Source organism: Centruroides sculpturatus, unplaced genomic scaffold (assembly GCF_000671375.1).
Source record: "Centruroides sculpturatus isolate CEXI.00-Female unplaced genomic scaffold, Cexi_2.0 scaffold1737, whole genome shotgun sequence".
In the NCBI taxonomy this organism is placed as follows: domain Eukaryota; kingdom Metazoa; phylum Arthropoda; class Arachnida; order Scorpiones; family Buthidae; genus Centruroides; species Centruroides sculpturatus.
Window position 1 is genome coordinate 83,446 of NW_019385959.1, and position 24,294 is coordinate 107,739.

The following is a 24,294-nucleotide window of genomic DNA, read 5'->3' on the forward strand; positions in this document are numbered from 1 at the left end:
TGAATATTTATTTAAGTTTTTATAATTAGAATAAAACGTTTAGAATTAAACTTAAACTTGCTGAATTTGTAAGCAGGAACTTAACTACAATACAGAAAAATTACACCTTTTTCATGTTAGGATTAAGGTCTTTTATCATTAACTTTTAACGATAAGCCAATGATAATTCGTCCGTTCACAGCGCAGGATAGGATGACAAATTATACATACCACCAAGCAATGTCTTCAAAATACTTTATTAAAGTTATCATTAAGGACATAAATCACAAAGCAGTTTACTGCACACAACAAGTAAGAAAACGAAACCGAAACTAACTAAAACGGGGATATCAATCAAATCACGGGACAAGATCTCGCACTCTTCTCGCGAGCACTATCGTTGAGTAGTTAATAAACATGGATGTCTAACATTTCACACTTTCCAGCAATAACTGTTTAATAAAGTAAGTTTATTAAAGCTGCTGTTTATTTACTGCTGGAAAGTGTGAGGAAGGTGTGATTTTTCTGTTATTTAGAATTATTCATTAATAATTTAGAAAATTTTAAATATTATAAAGAAATTTGACTTAATTTTTTCTTAACATTTATATATTTCTAATATTTATAATTTTCAGACAAAAAATCACTAGAACTCATTAATTCCAAATTAGAAATAGCTGTTCGAAGTCTTACTTTAATTCTTTGTAAGCAAGATAATGAAATAGCAAAAGCAAATGTGGCAATGTTTAATTGTCATACAACATTCCAAGATAACAACTTTTCAGCAGAAGGAAAACTTGGAAGTATTTCAGTTGTTGATATGACAACTTATGGAAAATACTATCCAGAACGATTTATAACATCTGGAAAAGAAGCTCTACATTTTGATATATTTAAGTATGTATATTTAAACTTCAAATATAGTTAAAATATTTAATAAATCTAAATTTTATTTTTGTTTTTAGATATGGAGATGATGATCCTGACATGAAAAGAAAGTTTGATGTCAGTGTTAAATGTCGCATGTCTTCTGTTAGATACGTGCATACGCATCGTTTTTATACACTGTTGTTAAACTTTATACAAAATTTTAATGAAATTCAAGATTTTATGTCTCAGATTCGTTCATCAAAGTCTGTTTTGACGGTTAGTAAAAAGTTTATTTTAGTTGCAGTAAATAAAATAAAATGTATAAAATTTTTACATTTGTATACATACAAATTTTTTCAGTATGTCACACACAAAAAGTTTATTAACAAACATAAAAGAAGAAAATATATTTTAATTACAAAGAATTCAAGTAGAAAAAGATGGAAATACTTTTTCACTAAATATCTACCTGTTTTCATTACAAAAAAATAGGCATTACAACATATAATCTGATGGTTATAATTAATGATTGGATAATTAATCAGAATCAGTACTGAGAATATTTTTTAGTAATTAGAATTTGTATCAGAATTGAGAAAAATTCATCATGATTTTCAATTTTTAAAATGATTTTTCTAACACTTAAAATTAATTTTTTGTTTTGTGTTATAATTAAAATTGTTTAAATTGTGATCGTTAACAATCAAATAATAATATATTATAAAATTTCATATTGATCACTAAAAGTAAAGAATAAAATTATTTTCTATTGCCAGTCGAAATATTGCACAATATTAAGCATTTTCATTCTGTGCAACATGTGACATGAAAATCTGAAACTGAGATAAGAAATAACAGTAACAGACTATCAGAACTGACAAATAATTAGTGTTTCCAAGTTTGGCATTTTTTAAAGGTTTTTTGGCACATAAATTTTTTAATGCCAAACTCTGTTTGGGATTAGATTTGGCGTGAATTACACTCTCCATTAACATACTGTCAGCAGTAATGACAATTAGAAGCAGACTACAGTTTTTCCCAAACTCCTGTCAAAATTTTACTGTTGAAATACTTTTACTGTGCTTAGCTTATTTAATATTCTCATGTAACTTTTGATGTTGAATTTACATCAAAAACTCTCAATCCACAAGTCAACAAGAAATTGGTAATGTAATTGCTGTTAAGTTTTAAATGAGGTTGTTTTTACAATAAATCTGTTTTTACAATAAATTCTGTTAAGTGTCATTGATTTCTAATGTAACAGTTCAAATTATAGCATTTCAGGTAAAAAATGGCAACAGAATAAATTTGTATCATTTGGCACATTTATGCAAGCTGTTTAACATGTTTGAATGAAAACAAATTTTACAAGTAATTAAGTGGCTAGCACTGTTCTGATTTCAGCTGTCAGATTACATCCAGTTGTAATTTTGAAGAGTTAAAATTGAAACTTCTTTAATGGAATTGGACAGCAATCAAATGTTTGATTGCTGTCTTTCTTTCATTAATCTTGAGAACTTGGACAGCAATCAAATGTTTGATTGCTGTCCAAGTTCTCAAGATTAATGAAAGAAAGAGACAGACAAACATACAGATAGACAGTCATACATATACAGTCGACCCCCTATAACACTGTTGATTATTCCATTTTATATGAATTCCATGTTGTACAAGTCACTTAGATTTTACAAATACGTGAGCCGTTCACAGCCTGGCACATGTATTTGTAAAATCTAAGTGACTCGTACAACATGGAATTCATATAAAATGGAATAATCAACAGTGTTATAGGGGGGTCGACTGTATTTATCCTCAAATAAACTTTGGTTTGATTGTTGTCCAAAATTTATTTGAGGATGAATATATGTATGACTGCCTATCTGTATGTTTGTCTGTCTCTTTCTTTCATTAATCTTGAGAACAGAGTTAGATAGATGAAGACTAGACCAGATATGGAAACCATAGTGGTAGGAGGCCCCAATTAACTATATACAAACTTCTGATGCAAACCAGAAGTCAAACGATTTCAATTGAAAAATTGGCCCACCAGTGGCCAAGCAGTTCTGTTCTCTGAACAGAACAGAATCGCTTAGAGTTTGGTTGTGGGTTCACACCTCGCCAGGACAGGCTGGCCAAGTAAAGTTTTCTCTGTTTTCTCTACATCTGTAACGCCTGAATAGGGGCCAGTTACCTTTTTAAAAAAAAGACCTCCTGGAAGGCATTCACCTAGGCAGATCACCCAAGTGTTGCATTGCCATAACTTAACTAAACAAACAAATCAATTCAAAAATTTTTCCCTGAAAGGTGTTAGATAGATGACTGGCACGACTCTATTGTTAAAAGAAAAGCATGACGTACAGGGGAAAGCCACTACTAATTTGAAGTGGAGAGCATATATTTTAAGTTAAATAAATTAAAAATATGATTAAAAATTGCAGCCTGGCATTATGGTGATGTCATGCCAGATTGCAATAAATAATTGCTCGTTATATTAGAAATTCTAATTTTAAATTAAATAGAATTTTTTTATTTGGCATATTTGACATTATACTGTATATATATATATATATAATTCAGAAAATATATTTGTTGTTGTTATAAAGTTTTAATAATTTTTTAAATTAATCTAAATTTTAAAATTCAAATATTAATTTACAAACTTTGTTTTGTTCTAGACTGATTCAAATTCTAAAATATTTCGAATGAAACTTGATATTGCAGCAGGTTCCCCAGTGATCATAATTCCCAAAAGTTACTCAACACCAAATATTTTAGTTGCAGATTTGGGAAATTTAACAGCTCAAAATACATTTCTTTTTGCTGGTAGTCCTGGAACCATAAGTATAGTATTAGGAAACTTGTATACATACAAATTTTTTCAGTATGTCACACACAAAAAGTTTATTAACAAACATAAAAGAAGAAAATATATTTTAATTACAAAGAATTCAAGTAGAAAAAGATGGAAATACTTTTTCACTAAATATCTACCTGTTTTCATTACAAAAAAATAGGCATTACAACATATAATCTGATGGTTATAATTAATGATTGGATAATTAATCAGAATCAGTACTGAGAATATTTTTTAGTAATTAGAATTTGTATCAGAATTGAGAAAAATTCATCATGATTTTCAATTTTTAAAATGATTTTTCTAACACTTAAAATTAATTTTTTGTTTTGTGTTATAATTAAAATTGTTTAAATTGTGATCGTTAACAATCAAATAATAATATATTATAAAATTTCATATTGATCACTAAAAGTAAAGAATAAAATTATTTTCTATTGCCAGTCGAAATATTGCACAATATTAAGCATTTTCATTCTGTGCAACATGTGACATGAAAATCTGAAACTGAGATAAGAAATAACAGTAACAGACTATCAGAACTGACAAATAATTAGTGTTTCCAAGTTTGGCATTTTTTAAAGGTTTTTTGGCACATAAATTTTTTAATGCCAAACTCTGTTTGGGATTAGATTTGGCGTGAATTACNATTAATCAAAGATATTGCAAAGTTTCAATTTTTAATATCATTGATTCAATTTTTTGCAATAGTGAAACATATTAGGTTGTTGCAAATGAAATCGCCGATTTTTACTTCTGACTTTGAATGTTTATTAATTTAATTTAAAACTTGCATATTCAATCAAATTGTCTTCACAAACATTAATACACTTTTCCCAATTCAATAGAAATGCCAATTTGGTAGAAATTATGAGAATGAGAAGCCAAAAAGTCATTAAAGGTACTTTTTATTGCATTCTCTTCCTTGAAGACTTTCCTTGCCAAAAACTGTCTAAACGTATAAAAAATGTGATTTTTCCAGTATTTCAAGCGTGTGTAAATGTAGTGCATACACTTGTTTCAGTGCTAAAATAGCCAAAGGAAATCAATTTAAGATGATTTAACATAAAAACACTCTTTAACTATAAAGGATAAAGACAACATTGCAGAAATTGATAGAAAAAAGGGAGTTTTATTTTGTTAGAGAATATTCAAAATGACCACTTTCAGCTGCAGTGTGAATGTCTTATGGATGATCTTGGTGTCATTGTTTTACAGTCTCAGGTATGCATCTTTCCAGTCACCAATATGTGATTCTGATGGATATGCATCATACAATAGTGCTTTTAGGGGCTTTACAGGAAAACTCCTGAAGGATCAAGTCTGAGGAATTTGGTAGCCATAGAACAGGGCCACATTGTCCTATCCAGTGGTTGTCAAACCTCATGAGCCACTGATGCACATCTATTAAGAATTGAGGTGGTGTGCCATTATGTTGGTACCAAATTTACTATAGTTATGCCAATGGTAAATTATCAAGCCATTTGTCCATCGTCATTTTTAGGATGTCAGATATTAGTTATTATTCAGGATGCCATCAATGAATACAGGACCAAGAAGCTGCTCACTCCAAATTCCACATCAGATGTTTAGGGTAAAACACACTTGGTGTCATATATGTCACATGCATCATGAAGCATGCTATGCCCAGTGGTGCACTTTGTGACAGTTATACACTCCATTCCAGGAAAACAATGCCTTGACAATCTGTAAAATGTGCTGAATAAGTTGTAATTGTCATTTTGTAAATTCAACATTATGTTGCTTCACTCAAATTATTGTGCAGCATCCTATGCATGTTGTTCTGGTTGCAGATAATAACAAAATGGGTGCATTTTGTAGCAATGTAATATCCATAAATTTGCATCCACTGAAATCCACAACTTAATCTAACATAACCAGTGTTGAAAAATCTCTTTTATCCCTGGGTAGATGTTAAGTGGACCTCTTGTATATATTTCTCAAGAAGTCAAATTTTAAAAATCTCCATTTCTTGCATTTTCATCAAATTTGCTTTATTTACAACAAGGAAATGTAATCTCAACCTTAGATAAAACATTTTGTTAAAAAATAAAAAATGTTTTATGAAAATAAATTAGTTTTCAAAAATCTAATAGTTTCCTTACATTAAGATAAATTGTAAGATATAGATTGCTCTTGGAATTTTGTAAGAAGTTTGATGATTAAGAAAAAATTGTTGACATGAAATATATTGTGAAAAAATCATGGATTTATATATACACACTATATTTAACAAAATGCATTTTTTTTATGATGATTAGTAAGTCAGAATATATAAGTTAATTCCCGTTGTTGTTTCAACTTCATACTTCTATAAGTGTGATATTTTGCCTACTTTCAGTTTTTATATTACAATATTTTCAGAAACATGACTTTTGCATCTTTGCAAGATATTTATAAAAAAAAATTAGTTACATTTACTACTAAATATATATAAAAGTTATAGTATGTGTTTAAGCATTTCAAAGACTATGTACTGTACCTTGGATGTTTTTTAAATTATAAATTCATTTTGAAATGTAAAACTATCTAAATACAGTAGAGCGTCATTTATCCGAAGGTCGGTTATCCGAAGGAATTCCAGTCGACAAATTTAAATTTTTGCCAGTGCTGTGGCACTGTAATCTTTGGCTATGTCTTCGGCTACTCAAATATTTTATGTTTTTGATACTAAATTAACTTCTGAAGTATAATTTTTTATTGTTTTTATATTTTTCAATATATTTATTTTGTTTGTACAAAATAAAGAAATAATTTTTAACAATACGATAGTCTTCATTAGGCTTAACATTGACGAAAATTCAACGCAAAGCAACACGCAACGGAGAAAAATTTCAACACGGGATAAATTAATATATTTTTTCGTACATAATTGGTTATCCGAAAAATAAGTTATCTGAACAACCCCAGTCCCCAATTAATTCGGATAAACAACGCTCTACAGTATAATATTATCTAAAATTGTCAATTATCAAAATGTAACCTAATTTATACATAAATAAAACATCATGAAACCTGATAAATTTGTAGAGCCAAAAACAACCACTGGATTACATTGGACTACTTTTTGGCAGTTATGTTTAATTGATTACTAAATAATTTGTCACTAGAGGGAGGCATTAGGTGCCATTTCTTATTAAATTTAATAATTATAATTAAATTAATTTTTATTAAATAATTTAGAATATTTTGGAAGAAAAGAATTGACCTGGAGCAGGATTTGAATCCGCAACTCCTGCTTACCATATGGATGTGCTTCCAGTTTTGCCATCCGAGCCTCTGATCCAATCTCCCCTTCCAGTTCCAGATGTATATAAATATGATATAACCATCTTCAGTTAATAAGAGATGGCACCTAACGCCTCCCTATAGTGACAAATTATTTAGTAATTAATTAAATATAATTGCTGAAAAGTAGCCTGATGTAATTTGGTGGTTTGGCTTTTTAACTCAATATTTCATAAATTATGAAAACTTGAATAATAAGATAAATTTGTTACATCTGATAAAATATTTATAAATAATTAGTTTTTATTTTAAGCAGTTTATCAATAATGTATTTAAACATTTTTTTTATTATTTAATGAATAGCTCTACTCAAGCTTTGAGAAAAGAAAATAATACAATATTCAATAAAAAAGGACAAAAATTAGGTAGGTTTTCACATATTCGAAGAGGTAGATGTAATTTTGATTAATGAGTACAGTATGGTCTTGTTTTACACATGGATTTCTTGTAGGTACTACATAGAACATATTTATGTAGAATTTTGTCTTCTCATATAGTCCCAGATGATTGCCTAGATATTTATGCAAATATTTACAATTAACTGAAAAATGTTAAGTAAAATGTTTTAAACATGCTTTATGTTTTTATTACACATACCCACAATGACCAAATTGTTGCTCTTCTAGATCCTTATTGCAGTTTCCATATATCAGACCCCTATTCTTAACATACACATACATACAAATGTACAATATATAGATTATATATAAAATATTGTTGCAATAAATATATGATGTGGCTTGCTCATATTTCTGATATGCAGTATATGGTTTGGCCACTCCTGGTATATACTGAATTTCATGATAAAAATAGTCAGTATGTGCATTAATAGTCAGAATTATCCCTGTACATAAAAGGTTAACCAAACCATTCATTCAGGAAAACACAAATGTATGTGTATTAATCCCACATAAAACAAGACCCTATTGTAATAATGTTTGTGAATTAAGTCTTTAATTTTACTTATTAAGTTTATAAATGAGATATCAGATTTATCATTAATTTAAAAATTTGATTATTTATTTATAGTTTAAAGATAATATATGAAGAAATGATAACAATATCAATCTTTAAAGATTGATATTGTTATCATTTCTTCATATATTATCTTTAAACTATAAATAAATAATCAAATTTTTAAATTAATGATAAATCTGATATCTCATTTATAAACTTAATAAGTAAAATTAAAGACTTAATTCACAAACATTATTACAATAGGGTCTTGTTTTATGTGGGATTAATACACATACATTTGTGTTTTCCTGAATGAATGGTTTGGTTAACCTTTTATGTACAGGGATAATTCTGACTATTAATGCACATACTGACTATTTTTATCATGAAATTCAGTATATACCAGGAGTGGCCAAACCATATACTGCATATCAGAAATATGAGCAAGCCACATCATATATTTATTGCAACAATATTTTATATATAATCTATATATTGTACATTTGTATGTATGTGTATGTTAAGAATAGGGGTCTGATATATGGAAACTGCAATAAGGATCTAGAAGAGCAACAATTTGGTCATTGTGGGTATGTGTAATAAAAACATAAAGCATGTTTAAAACATTTTACTTAACATTTTTCAGTTAATTGTAAATATTTGCATAAATATCTAGGCAATCATCTGGGACTATATGAGAAGACAAAATTCTACATAAATATGTTCTATGTAGTACCTACAAGAAATCCATGTGTAAAACAAGACCATACTGTACTCATTAATCAAAATTACATCTACCTCTTCGAATATGTGAAAACCTACCTAATTTTTGTCCTTTTTTATTGAATATTGTATTATTTTCTTTTCTCAAAGCTTGAGTAGAGCTATTCATTAAATAATAAAAAAAATGTTTAAATACATTATTGATAAACTGCTTAAAATAAAAACTAATTATTTATAAATATTTTATCAGATGTAACAAATTTATCTTATTATTCAAGTTTTCATAATTTATGAAATATTGAGTTAAAAAGCCAAACCACCAAATTACATCAGGCTACTTTTCAGCAATTATATTTAATTAATTACTAAATAATTTGTCACTATAGGGAGGCGTTAGGTGCCATCTCTTATTAACTGAAGATGGTTATATCATATTTATATACATCTGGAACTGGAAGGGGAGATTGGATCAGAGGCTCGGATGGCAAAACTGGAAGCACATCCATATGGTAAGCAGGAGTTGCGGATTCAAATCCTGCTCCAGGTCAATTCTTTTCTTCCAAAATATTCTAAATTATTTAATAAAAATTAATTTAATTATAATTATTAAATTTAATAAGAAATGGCACCTAATGCCTCCCTCTAGTGACAAATTATTTAGTAATCAATTAAACATAACTGCCAAAAAGTAGTCCAATGTAATCCAGTGGTTGTTTTTGGCTCTACAAATTTATCAGGTTTCATGATGTTTTATTTATGTATAAATTAGGTTACATTTTGATAATTGACAATTTTAGATAATATTATACTGTAGAGCGTTGTTTATCCGAATTAATTGGGGACTGNTTAATTAATTATGTTTAACAGATTACTATCCAGAACAAAAATGTTTACTTGATGTGATTTATCTGGAATTATCTGACATTAATTTGTATTCTGCTGTATGTATTAAAAACATGGAGGAAGAAAAGAGACCAACTGATTTAGCATTTCCTTCTTTCATTATTAGAAAAGAGGTATAATTTAAAGATTTTAGTTTTATTCAAAGTTAATAGAGTATTTAATTCTAAATGTAATTATTAGAACATAATTATTTGCTAAGATACAATTTTAACTCTTACCAGTGACTTATTTTTCTTGTTCAGGGTCAGTTACACGGTTTGCAAAAATTAATACAACTAATCAATAAAATATTAACAAATTTATTTTATTTATTTATTTATGTTAAACTAGTAATATTCATTGATTCATTATCAGTCTATTCTGAAGTGATAACAACTGAGCCTATTCCCATATTAATTTCTGTAAACAATGTATCTGTACTAAAAATAGTTTTTCTCATAGTTGTATATTATTTAAGTCTATTTGTGCTGCAATTTGAAAAAATTGTAGACCTATAAATTACCACTGCCTTCCATTTGTCCATCCATCTATCTGCCTGTCTTTCTTTAATCTCGAGAATAGAGTTAGATATATGAAAGCTGAGACCAGATACGGAAACCTTAGGGGCAAGAGGCCCTGATTAACTCTATACAAACTTCTTGTGCAAACTGGAAATGAGGTTATTTCAATTCAAAAATTTTATTCTGAAAGATGTTAGATGACTAGCACAACTCTATTGTTAAAGGAAAAGTATAATGTACAGGGGCATGCCATTACAAATTTGAGGTGGAGAGCATATATTTTAAATTAAATAAATTAAAAATATGATTAAAAATTGCAGCCCGACAATGTAACTATAAATAATTGCTTATTAATATTTTATTCANGAGAAAAATTTCAACACGGGATAAATTAATATATTTTTTCGTACATAATTGGTTATCCGAAAAATAAGTTATCTGAACAACCCCAGTCCCCAATTAATTCGGATAAACAACGCTCTACAGTATAATATTATCTAAAATTGTCAATTATCAAAATGTAACCTAATTTATACATAAATAAAACATCATGAAACCTGATAAATTTGTAGAGCCAAAAACAACCACTGGATTACATTGGACTACTTTTTGGCAGTTATGTTTAATTGATTACTAAATAATTTGTCACTAGAGGGAGGCATTAGGTGCCATTTCTTATTAAATTTAATAATTATAATTAAATTAATATTTATTAAATAATNGTTAATCAGGGCCTCTTGCCCCTAAGGTTTCCGTATCTGGTCTCAGCTTTCATATATCTAACTCTATTCTCGAGATTAAAGAAAGACAGGCAGATAGATGGATGGATAAATGGAAGGCAGTGGTAATTTATAGGTCTACAATTTTTTCAAATTGCAGCACAAATAGACTTAAATAATATACAACTATGAGAAAAACTATTTTTAGTACAGATACATTGTTTACAGAAATTAATATGGGAATAGGCTCAGTTGTTATCACTTCAGAATAGACTGATAATGAATCAATGAATATTACTAGTTTAACATAAATAAATAAATAAAATAAATTTGTTAATATTTTATTGATTAGTTGTATTAATTTTTGCAAACCGTGTAACTGACCCTGAACAAGAAAAATAAGTCACTGGTAAGAGTTAAAATTGTATCTTAGCAAATAATTATGTTCTAATAATTACATTTAGAATTAAATACTCTATTAACTTTGAATAAAACTAAAATCTTTAAATTATACCTCTTTTCTAATAATGAAAGAAGGAAATGCTAAATCAGTTGGTCTCTTTTCTTCCTCCATGTTTTTAATACATACAGCAGAATACAAATTAATGTCAGATAATTCCAGATAAATCACATCAAGTAAACATTTTTGTTCTGGATAGTAATCTGTTAAACATAATTAATTAAGTAAAATAATTTAAATAAGTTAATAAAAATAAATTATAAATACTTAGTTTTTATTTTTAAACATTGTAATGATAGTAATGTTCTGCGCATAAAGTAAAAATATAATTTATAAATATTATATATTGAAAATAAATATCAAATTGTGATATTATTCACATTATTCATTGCTAAAAAGATTTTGATATATTCTCCAAAAATCTGTAAATTTACAAATTTTTTGATTTTATATTTTAAAAAATTTCAAATATATAGTTTATTTTAGTTAAAATTTCAAATATATAGAAATATAATTTCAAATATTGTATAGTTTGAATGCTATATCATTCAAACTATACAATTATAGTTTGAATGATATAGCAAACAAAATTTCTAAGATAATATTCTTAAAAATTTAATAAGTAACATTTTAATTCACAGTGTATCTGTGAATTAAAATGACTATATTTATTTATAGTTTAAAGATAATATATGAAGAAATGATAACAATATCAATCTTTAAAGATTGATATTGTTATCATTTCTTCATATATTATCTTTAAACTATAAATAAATATAGTCATTTTAATTCACAGATACACTGTGAATTAAAATGTTACTTATTAAATTTTTAAGAATATTATCTTAGAAATTTTGTTTGCTATATCATTCAAACTATAATTGTATAGTTTGAATGATATAGCATTCAAACTATACAATATTTGAAATTATATTTCTATATATTTGAAATTTTAACTAAAATAAACTATATATTTGAAATTTTTTAAAATATAAAATCAAAAAATTTGTAAATTTACAGATTTTTGGAGAATATATCAAAATCTTTTTAGCAATGAATAATGTGAATAATATCACAATTTGATATTTATTTTCAATATATAATATTTATAAATTATATTTTTACTTTATGCGCAGAACATTACTATCATTACAATGTTTAAAAATAAAAACTAAGTATTTATAATTTATTTTTATTAACTTATTTAAATTATTTTACTTAATTAATTATGTTTAACAGATTACTATCCAGAACAAAAATGTTTACTTGATGTGATTTATCTGGAATTATCTGACATTAATTTGTATTCTGCTGTATGTATTAAAAACATGGAGGAAGAAAAGAGACCAACTGATTTAGCATTTCCTTCTTTCATTATTAGAAAAGAGGTATAATTTAAAGATTTTAGTTTTATTCAAAGTTAATAGAGTATTTAATTCTAAATGTAATTATTAGAACATAATTATTTGCTAAGATACAATTTTAACTCTTACCAGTGACTTATTTTTCTTGTTCAGGGTCAGTTACACGGTTTGCAAAAATTAATACAACTAATCAATAAAATATTAACAAATTTATTTTATTTATTTATTTATGTTAAACTAGTAATATTCATTGATTCATTATCAGTCTATTCTGAAGTGATAACAACTGAGCCTATTCCCATATTAATTTCTGTAAACAATGTATCTGTACTAAAAATAGTTTTTCTCATAGTTGTATATTATTTAAGTCTATTTGTGCTGCAATTTGAAAAAATTGTAGACCTATAAATTACCACTGCCTTCCATTTGTCCATCCATCTATCTGCCTGTCTTTCTTTAATCTCGAGAATAGAGTTAGATATATGAAAGCTGAGACCAGATACGGAAACCTTAGGGGCAAGAGGCCCTGATTAACTCTATACAAACTTCTTGTGCAAACTGGAAATGAGGTTATTTCAATTCAAAAATTTTATTCTGAAAGATGTTAGATGACTAGCACAACTCTATTGTTAAAGGAAAAGTATAATGTACAGGGGCATGCCATTACAAATTTGAGGTGGAGAGCATATATTTTAAATTAAATAAATTAAAAATATGATTAAAAATTGCAGCCCGACAATGTAACTATAAATAATTGCTTATTAATATTTTATTCACATTCTCCACTTATTATATCCACTTCTCATATTCTCAATTGTATATCATGTATGAGAAGCCATGGATTAGAGGGTAAAGCTCTAAACCCTTTTGATTGGCATCAGGTTGGTAAAACCCACTCACTTTGTCACTATATGGCTAGGAGGGCGATATGTCAAGTGGGGGAGGTCACAGGTAAGTCAATAAGGTGTTCGGTTCTTCAGAATAAAGACAGGTTAACAAATAACAAACAATTTAATAAAGTAAAAATTACATTACAGATACTAAACATATTTTCATTGCTTGCCATGTCCAATTGCCAGGAACAACTATTCTTCACTGCAGAGATGACCTTTCACTGCAGAGTGTAGCCTACAAAGAAAGGTCATCTCTGCAGTGAAGAATAGTTGTTCCTGGTTATTGGACATGGCAAGCAATGAATATATGTTTAGTATCTGTAATGTAATTTTTACTTTATTAAATTGTAATTTCTGCCAGCCCTTTTTTACAAAAAAATAACAAACAATTTAATATAAAAACAAAGCAGATTACAATATACAGCTAAGTACTTATATGTTAATAGACTGAGAGAGTTTACAATTCTGTAAGTAAAATACCTTTGTTGGACTGATGTCTTTAGATCCAGGTTATGTGATGGTTGGAAGATGATCATGGATCTTCATTGGAGGTAGCTTCAGTGGAAGATGAATCTGGTGATGTAGGTATTGGCAGGTGGAACATTGTGTGTTGTTCCTTGAAATATGTCTGCCCCGACACTTAAGTTTGAGCCTTTTTTATCCTTGAGTGTGCAACTTTTGCTCAGGTGATTAACTTTGTTCTGGTTCTAAGTTCATGATCCATTCCTGGTATGGCCAAGGCATCCTGACTCTTTTTACCATATAAGGCAACAAATTTGAAGTTCCTTGATGTCATCAACGAGGTGTTGTGACTCTTCTTACCTCATAATTTAATTGATTTTGATGTTTCTCCCCCATTAATAACCCATATGTTTAGCTTTTCTTGACACTTATTCAAAACATCATTAAAAATTGTCGTACTGTTATTTTGTACGGTTATTTGATCGTCTTTATCTCGGCTCTGAGGTCAACAGAAATGTCAGGTGGTGGGAAAAGAAAGTGGGTTTTATCCACTTTTGCATTAACTGCATATTAGTTTAACTAATGTAATCTAATTGCTAAATTGCCCCCTCTTTTTTGATTGGGATTTTGTTATTTTTTTTAATGGAAATATATTCTTCATCCAGATAATTATATATGAAATAAACAAAACTGTCCTCCTGTTAAAATTCTTTTATGATGGTGAAATTAGCACTTTAATGATAATAGAATTATCACTTTAGCAATAATAAAAATAAGTACTTTCCACATTGCATTGACATTATCTTTAGGTAAAAATAAGGTAAAGTGGTAATTTTATCATATAATTTCAACTGCTAATTTCATTTGTAGTTAAAGAATTTTAACACCAAAGACAGTTTTGTTTATTTCATATATTTTTATTGAATCATACTTGACTGTTTCATGATTATAATTCCACAGCAAATAATAATAATCTAATTATGCATTCAGTTCATTTTGTACAAAAGTGATATAAACTAAGTTAGCATATTTCCAACTATTATTATTAGTCTGATTTGAAGAGAAACCAATGCACATTCCATTTGATGATAATATAAAATCACTAGTATAAAAAATTTAAATCAGATCAACAATACCAATAATTTTTCAATTATTTCTTGTCATCTTTTGAAAGATAGAATGATAATTCTTATGATATGCAAACTACTAGACCAATTACCGGTAAATGTAAACACCACTGTTAAAACTTTACTTCTGGTAAGAAATAATACACAAATGAACAAATATTTACAATTTTAATCAAGATCTGCCTCTTGTTTGTCTATCATTCTCATGATAGACAAACAAGTGAATCTAATTTTGTAATTATTTTATACAAATGTCTAGCAGAATGTTTCCCAAACTTTTTAGACTACTTACTGTACCCTATTAGTGCACATATATACACTTTTTTTTTTTTCAAAATGAATTTTTGTACACCTTATCTTTCAACACCTCAACCATTCCTTTGCAACATCCCCTTGAGTCTTCTATTCTAAAGGGGACAGTAGCACTCATTCTGTGAATAGTTGGTCTAGTAAAATATTAATAAAATGATTTTGTTTTTAACTTATAAAAACAAAATCACTTATTTTTAAAGTTTTTATGTTTAAATTATTTTTATTTAGGGTCCTCAATTACTTGAAGAAAAGTTTATGTTGAAAGTGCAAGTTGAAAGAAATCTACATTCTTTTATTAGTCATTCTGGTATGTGAATTTATTTGAAATTAATATTTATATGGATTTAAAAATCAAATATTGTATTTTATTAATGACTGGCTATTTTTTAAATTTATTGTTAGTCTTTTATATGTAATGAGCAAATTTTGTATAGTATATATAATAACTGAGACTTTCTGACAAGACTATGTCTTGTTTATAAAACCACTGTTATGGGGTACTGTTATGGATTCACTCCTTAGGGGTAAAGGGGGACATATCAGGAGTTGCAGTTTGGCACAGAGTATTAGGTGCCCAAATCATGCACGCACAAAAATTTAGACTTGTAGGTACTCAGGGGACAAGAACTGAGTCAAAATAAAATACAAAATGGTGACATCTTTTTAAAAACAGGCAAGAGTGTGAGATTTGCACATGTGTATATAGTTGGAAATTGGAAATGTGAACATTGCAAAATTCGAATTTTGACAAATGAATCTTTGAAAAAGCCCATTTACCTCTGGTTGCAACCTGCTGACCTTGACCCAAGATATCTCGTTTCAGAATCAGAACGTTTTTGTACTTGTTTTAATTTTATATTAAAAGTAACTTTCGAAATATAATTTTTTTTTTACATTTATTAATTTATTTATTTTGCTTGTGCAAAATAAAAAAAATAATTCCGGATGATATAATAGCCACAATTATTTTTTTCAAAAACGGGAATTTTTTAGTTAAGCATCAGCAAAAATTCAACCTGGGACGACATGCAACAGAGAGAAATTTTGACATTGGATAGGTTAATTTCACCAAAAATGCACCATGGCCGGCAAAGATTGAACAATCATGTTGAACCCTGAGTCTCTGAGACATAGTGTTGTCCCAAAAATCGGCCTTGCCGTTTTACTTGTTTATAATTAAATTTTTATTAAATGTATTAAAGTTTTAAATTGAAAATGTTTAATAAATTTCTTTATTTTAACAATATAGCAATATTTATATTTCATTTGATGCAATATACATTATCAAAGCCAAATGACTGCTGGATTAGATTGGGCTATATTATTGCTACTATTAATAATTAATTTCTAAGTAATTTGGCATAGTGGTGTATGTTAGACACCATCTCTTATTAAATTTAAAATTTATCAATTTAGAAGGTTCTGAAGAAAAGAATTGGCCCAGACAGGACTGTCAATGCATCTACTGCTTACCATGCTGATGCACTGCCAGTTATGCTACCCGGACTTCCATTCGATCTTTGCTTCCAGAACTATTAATTTAGATATAACAATACTGGTTACTCATGGTGCCAACTGGGAATGACTAAGTCTCCATGGTCTATAATCTCCCACTATGGCATTTGGCCAGCAATTGCTTTACACCAGTATAGTGTATATATACATTATTAAATCACAACCATTGAACTTTGAGAAAGAAATTATTGTATTGTTGATTGTTATTGATAAAATTATTAGAATGACTTTTGCAGATATTCTTTCTTTATGTTATGTTTGTTTATGAATATAAAGTGCATTGGTAAAGTTCCAAGTATGGACATGTAAAATATAAAGTATCAAAGATAAAATATTTTTATAATTTACATGTAAAATAGTATTATATTGATAGTAATCACAAGATAGTAGACAATAATTATAAAACTTACATGTGTGTATGTAATAGTTCTTATTTTCATAAAAAAAGAATCAAGTAGTAAAAGTATTTTGAAATTTGTTATGAAAGGTTTAGGAGAACAGAGGATATACATCAAATTTTGTGTTGAATTGAAATATATGGAAATGTATATTAAGATAAAACAATCATCCTGCATTAATTCTTAAGCCTTTGTGTCCTTATTATACAATTTTATTATTTAGATGTCTACTAGGACATATTGTATTATTAGGACTTATTATACCAGTGTCCAAGTCCTGCAAAATGAGGAAACGTATCCAGAAAAAAGGAAAAATCTTTATTGTTTATATCTTTCACCTGTACACACTTTACACACTTTGGACCATTCAGTCCCTCATCAGCAGTTTTACAGCCACCATGTGATAAAACAAGATTTAAAAACGGTTACAATAATGCTATAATAATTCTCCATATAATAATACTATTAAAATGACTTACAAAATATAAATTAAAATATTAAATAACATCAAAATATAAAAATAATCGACATAAAAATCCATATTGTGTCTCCAATCCTGTATATATAAATCAATAATGGGACAGTATTATCAACAGAGGTGGTGGGTTGACACATTTATAGAGGAAATGAACTTACAAGGGAACTGTTGGAGTGTCTTTTTAATAAATATTAATAAAATTTAGTTAATAATTATGTTAAAAGTATACAAACTCTATATTAAATTTTTAATATTCACTAAAAATGCTAATCAGAGTTAATAGCAATTAAATGTCATACTATTTTATATTTATTTAACACAAATATGCAAATTTTTAGAAGTGAAAGGGTCACGGAGGAAGATGACAATATTACATTTACAGTAGAATAAGAAATAAACTTAAATAAATTTTATATGAACGATTAGATTGTGGTAGTTGGCAACATTACGTTTGACCATTGTCCCCAACCTATGTGATGTCAGACTGTGGCTAACTCCACTTTTTAGGTGGACATGCTTCTGTCCAGTCGCTCACCTCACTGCTCCAACCAATGTTTCCATAGTCGATGTAATTGTAACTCTTGTGTATAGTTCTATAAAATAAACTTATGACAACGGCCATTAGACTCCATTGTCTGTCCTGGAATCAACACTATTTGTAGATGTAATTGGATTAATTGACATAACCAATTTCCTTCTGCCTTAGTGGCCTCCTCACTAGTGAGCTGAACGTGACCTCTATAACATAGTAATCTGGACTAGGTGATCCCAGCAACACTAACCATTTCAAAACCCAGTCTCTCACGTCAAGCGGCGGCCGAACTAACTGTTAGTTCGGCTGCTTGACTGGCTTGGAGAGAAAAAAGGGGTCTACCTGAATTCCTATCAATGAAGTCTGGTTTTGAAAATGGTTAACTTGGACACCAGTATAATAAGTCTTAATAATAAAATCATCCTGCATGTTTATCTTAACATTTTATAGTGATTATATGGGGCAGTTTGCCTGAAACAATCTGAAAAATGGCAACAGGAAAATTGGATATTTCATTACAACAATACAGGTCCATACAACTGTTAAAATCATTATTTATCTGGCAAAACATGAAGTACTATTCTTCAGCAGTCACCTTATTTTCTTGATTGAGCTCTTAATGACAATTTCTTTGCCCAGATTTAAAAATTATTTGAAAGAAAAACAGTTTTAATCACTGGAATTTCTATAAGACTGAAATGAGGAAAATTTTGCAAAGTCCCAAAAGAATCTGATATTGTGAAATGTTTCCTGAATTAGAGATATCATTATAAAAGGTTTATTGATGCTCAGAATAATTATGAGAAATGGTAAATGAATTTTTGTATATTTTAATATGTTTTGATTTTTTGACTCATTCCTGGAAGTTTTGAATGCACTTTGTATTTACAACAAAATTTAGATTTTCTAAACAAATAATCTGTGATATATTTTTTGAGTTTGAATAATTTGAGAAAAAGTTCTTTAAAATTTGCATGCTTATAAATAAATATGTCATTATGTAGTATTATAGTGTATTATATAAAATATTTAAATTGAAAAAATTAAAGGAGGATTGCAATCTATTTTTAAAAAATCTTTACATTCTATCTATTTGAATGTACAGTGAAATTCTGTTAACCTGGCATGCTGAGTTTGTCATTCGGGGGTTATCAGTGTACTGGATAGGTCTGAAGTTAAGATTTTCAAGTAAAACTGCTCAAAACATGCAGTCCTTGGAAATGGGTATGGATCTTCTTTCTAGAAATGACAAATGCCAAGATGCTCTACTAAGTAAAAACCAATTAGCTCATTGCATGATTTTTCTAAAGACTTTATCAAAGACATTAATTAGTGCATGGGTTTGATATGAGAAGCAAAAATACATTAATATTAAAACTAGTGCACCTAGACGGAGTTGTCAGAATCAAATGAAATTGTACATATGTGAGTGTAATGGTGATATAAGTAAGTAGTTACAAAATGAAAGCAAAAGGATCATTCATTGCAGGGAAAATTATAAATGAAAGGATGTTCTAATACCTTGTTGGACCACCTCTAGTGTGAATACATGATGTGATACAGGTGAGCATGGAGGCATATAGGTGCTGTATAGTGTCCTATGGCATCTTAGTCCACAGTTGCTGCAAGTGGTCCTCTAGTTTGGCCATACTCCTAGCTGTCCAACTTGATTCCAGACATGTTCGATTGGTGACAAATCAGGGGATCAGGCAGACCAGGGAAGTGTGGCAATGCTGTGAATGCAGTTCTGTGACACCCTTTGGTGTGTGTGGTCGAGGTTTATCCTGTTGGAAAATTGCTCTTGGGAGCCCTACCATGAGAGGCAACACATGGCTGCAGGATGTCACTAACATACTGGTAGGCTGTCATGAACTTTTGGATCACTACTAACTACTAGAGGTGACTGGCTGCCATATGAGATGGCACTCTGGACCATTACACCAGATGTGGGAGTGGTGTGCCACTCCAAAGCATAGGCTGGATTGAGGTGTTCACCATGGGGTTACCAGACACAAACATGACCATTGTCAGTGCCCAAACTGAATCTTGATTTGTCACTGTAGATGACCCAGTTCCAATCCATTGCAGTTTAATTCTGTCAGGAGTGACACCACTCCAAATGGAGGCAATGGTGTATTGTGTCAATGGCAGCGCACATAATAGCTCCTGCTATATCAAATGTTCCTTACCCAGGCCCCTCAAAATAGTATGGACAGACATAAGGGTCTATAATGGCACTACCTGTGTCCACATGGTGGACAATAATATAGTTGGCTATGTGTGTGCTTGTTGAAAGACCAGGTGGTCCTGTCAGCTAGTAGTCTGCCAATGGCATCCCGAGCCTGGGCACTGTGTGTGTGAGCTCTGTCTCATCCACTGGTCTCAACACCACCTCACAGTGTTGGGACTTTCTTGCTATGACTATCCTGCTTTTCTCATCCTGATGATACTTTCCCTCTCAAACTTGGTTGTTCATATGGTCTTCGATTGTGATGTAAAGGCATCTTTAGTGATACAGTGCCTCTCTGCAACATGTAAACTACAGACAGGATGCCTTTGCCCTCTTTTTTATAGGATAGGTGAAACATGTTTTAATGCTTTTAGCTGACATTACACAATTAGCCATCATACTATAACTCTAATCATTTCCATATCTGCTTGAGACTTATCTGCATGCCAAATTTTATAGTGATACACTCCTCCTTGGGTGTGCTAATTTTTATGGCAATTAGCACACTTGGAATCATGAAAGAGCTACAGTACATTACTTTTCATATACTTTGATAATTAGAGTATGTCTGTTTTATATACAATAAAAGTGTACAAAACACAAAGTAAAAATAGTGTGTTCTTGTTTTAAACCAACCAAGAGTGAAAATAGTCTGGAAAAATTGATATGGCATGCTAAACAATCATAAAAGGCAGACTTGTACAGTTTTATATGCAAAGATATATAAAACTGTGTTCAAGGAATCAAAAAAACCAGAAAGACTTCCATCTGATAAGACAGCATATTCAATAATCCAGCACTGCGTCTCTCTTGATGATTCCAGGTTAACAAAATGTCACTGTTCAAATTAATTGTAAATTTAAACAATTAATTATGAAGCAGTTTAAATCAAAATTTTAATTTAATATATATTAGTGTTTTACATCTGTGTGGTTTTGTAGTTGTCACAATCAAAATCATCTCCAATTTCTTGGTTTGCCATAGAAATAAGAATGGTTTCTTTCAGTGTTACTATTGATCCACACAGTTCAGAAAAATCATAAAATCAACAATAAGTCAACTTATTTGTACAGAAAATTAAGTTAAAGTATGACAAACTATATTTTGCATCGTACTGGAAATAGAGCTTTTTGGTTTGTCTACAGGTTATTTCACTGCTGGCTGTTGGAGGTCACCATTATAAATGAATTTATCAAACTTAAAAAATGTTTGGTTTTAATTTTTTTTGAAAGTTCTACTTTGTGCAATTAGTTTAACAGTTAATTAGGTTTAAATTAAATTAAATAGTAAATTAAGTGTACAGTATGGTCTTGTTTTAAATAAAATAGAATTGTCTATAAATTAAAAAATATATATATATATATATATATAAAAGTATCAATTCACAAACCCAATTTAAAGGTAAAACCAAATGACTACTGAATTATTGGAATATAGTATGGCTATTTAATTAATTAAATGCTAAATAATTTGTATAAAGGTAGACAGTTATGCTGTTATCTTGTATTAGATTTAATGATTATAATAAATTAAATTAAATTTAGAATTTGAGAATTAATTACATAGCCGTATTACAGCTTGATAATTCAGCAGTTGTTTGGCTTTAAATTATTAATTTATTTAAATGTTTTTTATTGAAAAGTATCAAATAATATGTTTTAATGTTTATGTACAGTCTTTAATAGTTTCATTTAATTTATATTTAATAATAATAATAATAATTTTAATATGTGTATTTTTATAGTTTCTGATTTAACATTGAGAGGTACTGTATCATCAGTTTATTTTACAATTGATCTTGAGCAATATAAATTAATAAGAGGAATATTAAGCTATAATTTGGGAGAACAACTGGAGGAGATACCTATTACAAAGTTTATTAGTCATCAAATAATGCCAAAAGTAAGTTGTCTTTAAATATATTTTAAAATTTATTTTTATTTTATGTATGCATTAGGACTTTGTAATTTTGTTGTTTATTTATTTAATAATTTTTTATTATGTTTGAATATAGTAATAAATTATTGATTGTTACTGTGTATATAAATAAATATTTTAGTATTTTTTTTAGTAGCATCTAATTTGTATTTAGCTGTAATAAGTATTTAGCATTTTTGTCTTTTTATTAATTAATAATGCGTACAAAATAAGCCAATAACTAGTGGATTATATTGCAATTATTTTAAATTAAATTTGTCATAGAGGGAGGTGTTAGACACCATCTCTGTTATTAGATTTAATAAGAATTAATTAAATTAAATAATTTAGAAAATTCTGGAAGAAAAGAATCAGCCCAGAGTGGGACTCGAACCCACCACTGCCGCTTACCACGCAAATTCATTGCCAGTTATGCTACTTGAGCCTCAACTCCAATCTCCTCTTCCAGATATGAGGTAACCATCCTCAGTTACATACAGTGCCAGCTGAGGGACACATTTAGCATCTGCATCCTGTAAACACTCACCTATGACACGCAACTGGCTAATGCATTACCCTGGCATGGCTTATATACATAAACCAACATCTATGAACCGGATGTACAGTACATAAATAATAAGCCAACAACTACAGGATTATATCTGGCTATTATATTGCGATTATTTTATATTAATTACTAAATAATTTGTCATTAGAGGGAGATGTTAGGCACCATCTCTTATTAAATTAGAAAAATTATTTAATTTTTCTAATATTGTATTAGCTGGCTGAGTACTATAGGATGTAAGCAAGGATGGTTATCTCATGTTTAAATATATCTTGAAGAGGAGATTGGAGTGGAGGCTCACGTAACATAACTGGCAATGCATTTGCGTGGTAAGTGGCAGTTGTGGGTTTGAGTCCCACTCTGGGCTGATTCTTTTCTTCCAGAAATTTCTAAATTATTTAATTTAATTATAATTATTAAATCTAATAAGAGATGGTGCCTAACGCTTTTCTCTAGTGATTTAATAATTAATTTAAAATAATCGCAATATAATAGCCTGATATAATCCAGTAGTTGTTGGCTTATTACATGTATACATTGGGCTCATAGATGTTAGTTTATTACTAATGCTTATCATCTTTAAACAATTACACTATATAAAATAAATGTAATTTATAATTCAGCATTTATTAATGCCTTTACAGATTCTTCCTCGCATCTAATTTTGCCTAATGCCTAATTGAATGCCTAATTTTTGTATTATTTTATATTAATTTCTAAAGTGTTTTTGAATCTAAATATAAGTCCAAGACTCCAAATATAGCTTAAAATATTACAAGGAACATTTTAGGATTGCGGTTTATTGCAAACAATCAAATCTTTTGGTTTTGAACTTAAGAGTAGTTTGAAATGAAATTGAGATATATAGTTTTGTGAATTCAGATTTGTTCAGTTTTTGTTTTAGAGCATTGGAATAAAGACATCTGTTTTTGTTTACTGTAATTATTTGCTTATAATTATGGAACAGGTCTACTCTTAACCTGGGGAAGATTCTTAGAGTACATTCTAGTCACAAAAAGTTAAATTTGTTAGATTTGTTAGGTATAAGAGGAAGAGACTCCCACTTTTCTGTCAACTCTGATAAGTTGGAAGAATGATCAACTTATTTGTCTAGGCTGAGATTATGTGGCTGGAATACAAAAAAGATTGTTTTAGCTGTATGTATGTGACAATAGTTTAGTAATTGCCATCACCAAAGAAGATATTCTAGACTAGTGTTTTCCA

At 28.8% G+C, this 24,294-nt stretch overlaps 1 protein-coding gene across 1 annotated transcript in view; it reads left to right on the forward strand.

Moving 5' to 3' along the window:
• LOC111612811 (vacuolar protein sorting-associated protein 13D-like) overlaps nucleotides 1–24,294 on the forward strand; it is a 132,431-nt gene that overhangs the window by 82,589 nt on the left and 25,548 nt on the right. The window contains exons 28-34 of the mRNA XM_023354068.1: nucleotides 615–876; nucleotides 945–1,125; nucleotides 3,525–3,709; nucleotides 7,316–7,377; nucleotides 9,560–9,708; nucleotides 15,661–15,739; nucleotides 22,330–22,487. Coding sequence (XP_023209836.1) covers nucleotides 615–876; nucleotides 945–1,125; nucleotides 3,525–3,709; nucleotides 7,316–7,377; nucleotides 9,560–9,708; nucleotides 15,661–15,739; nucleotides 22,330–22,487 — 1,076 coding nt within the window. The remainder of the gene's footprint in view (nucleotides 1–614; nucleotides 877–944; nucleotides 1,126–3,524; nucleotides 3,710–7,315; nucleotides 7,378–9,559; nucleotides 9,709–15,660; nucleotides 15,740–22,329; nucleotides 22,488–24,294) is intronic.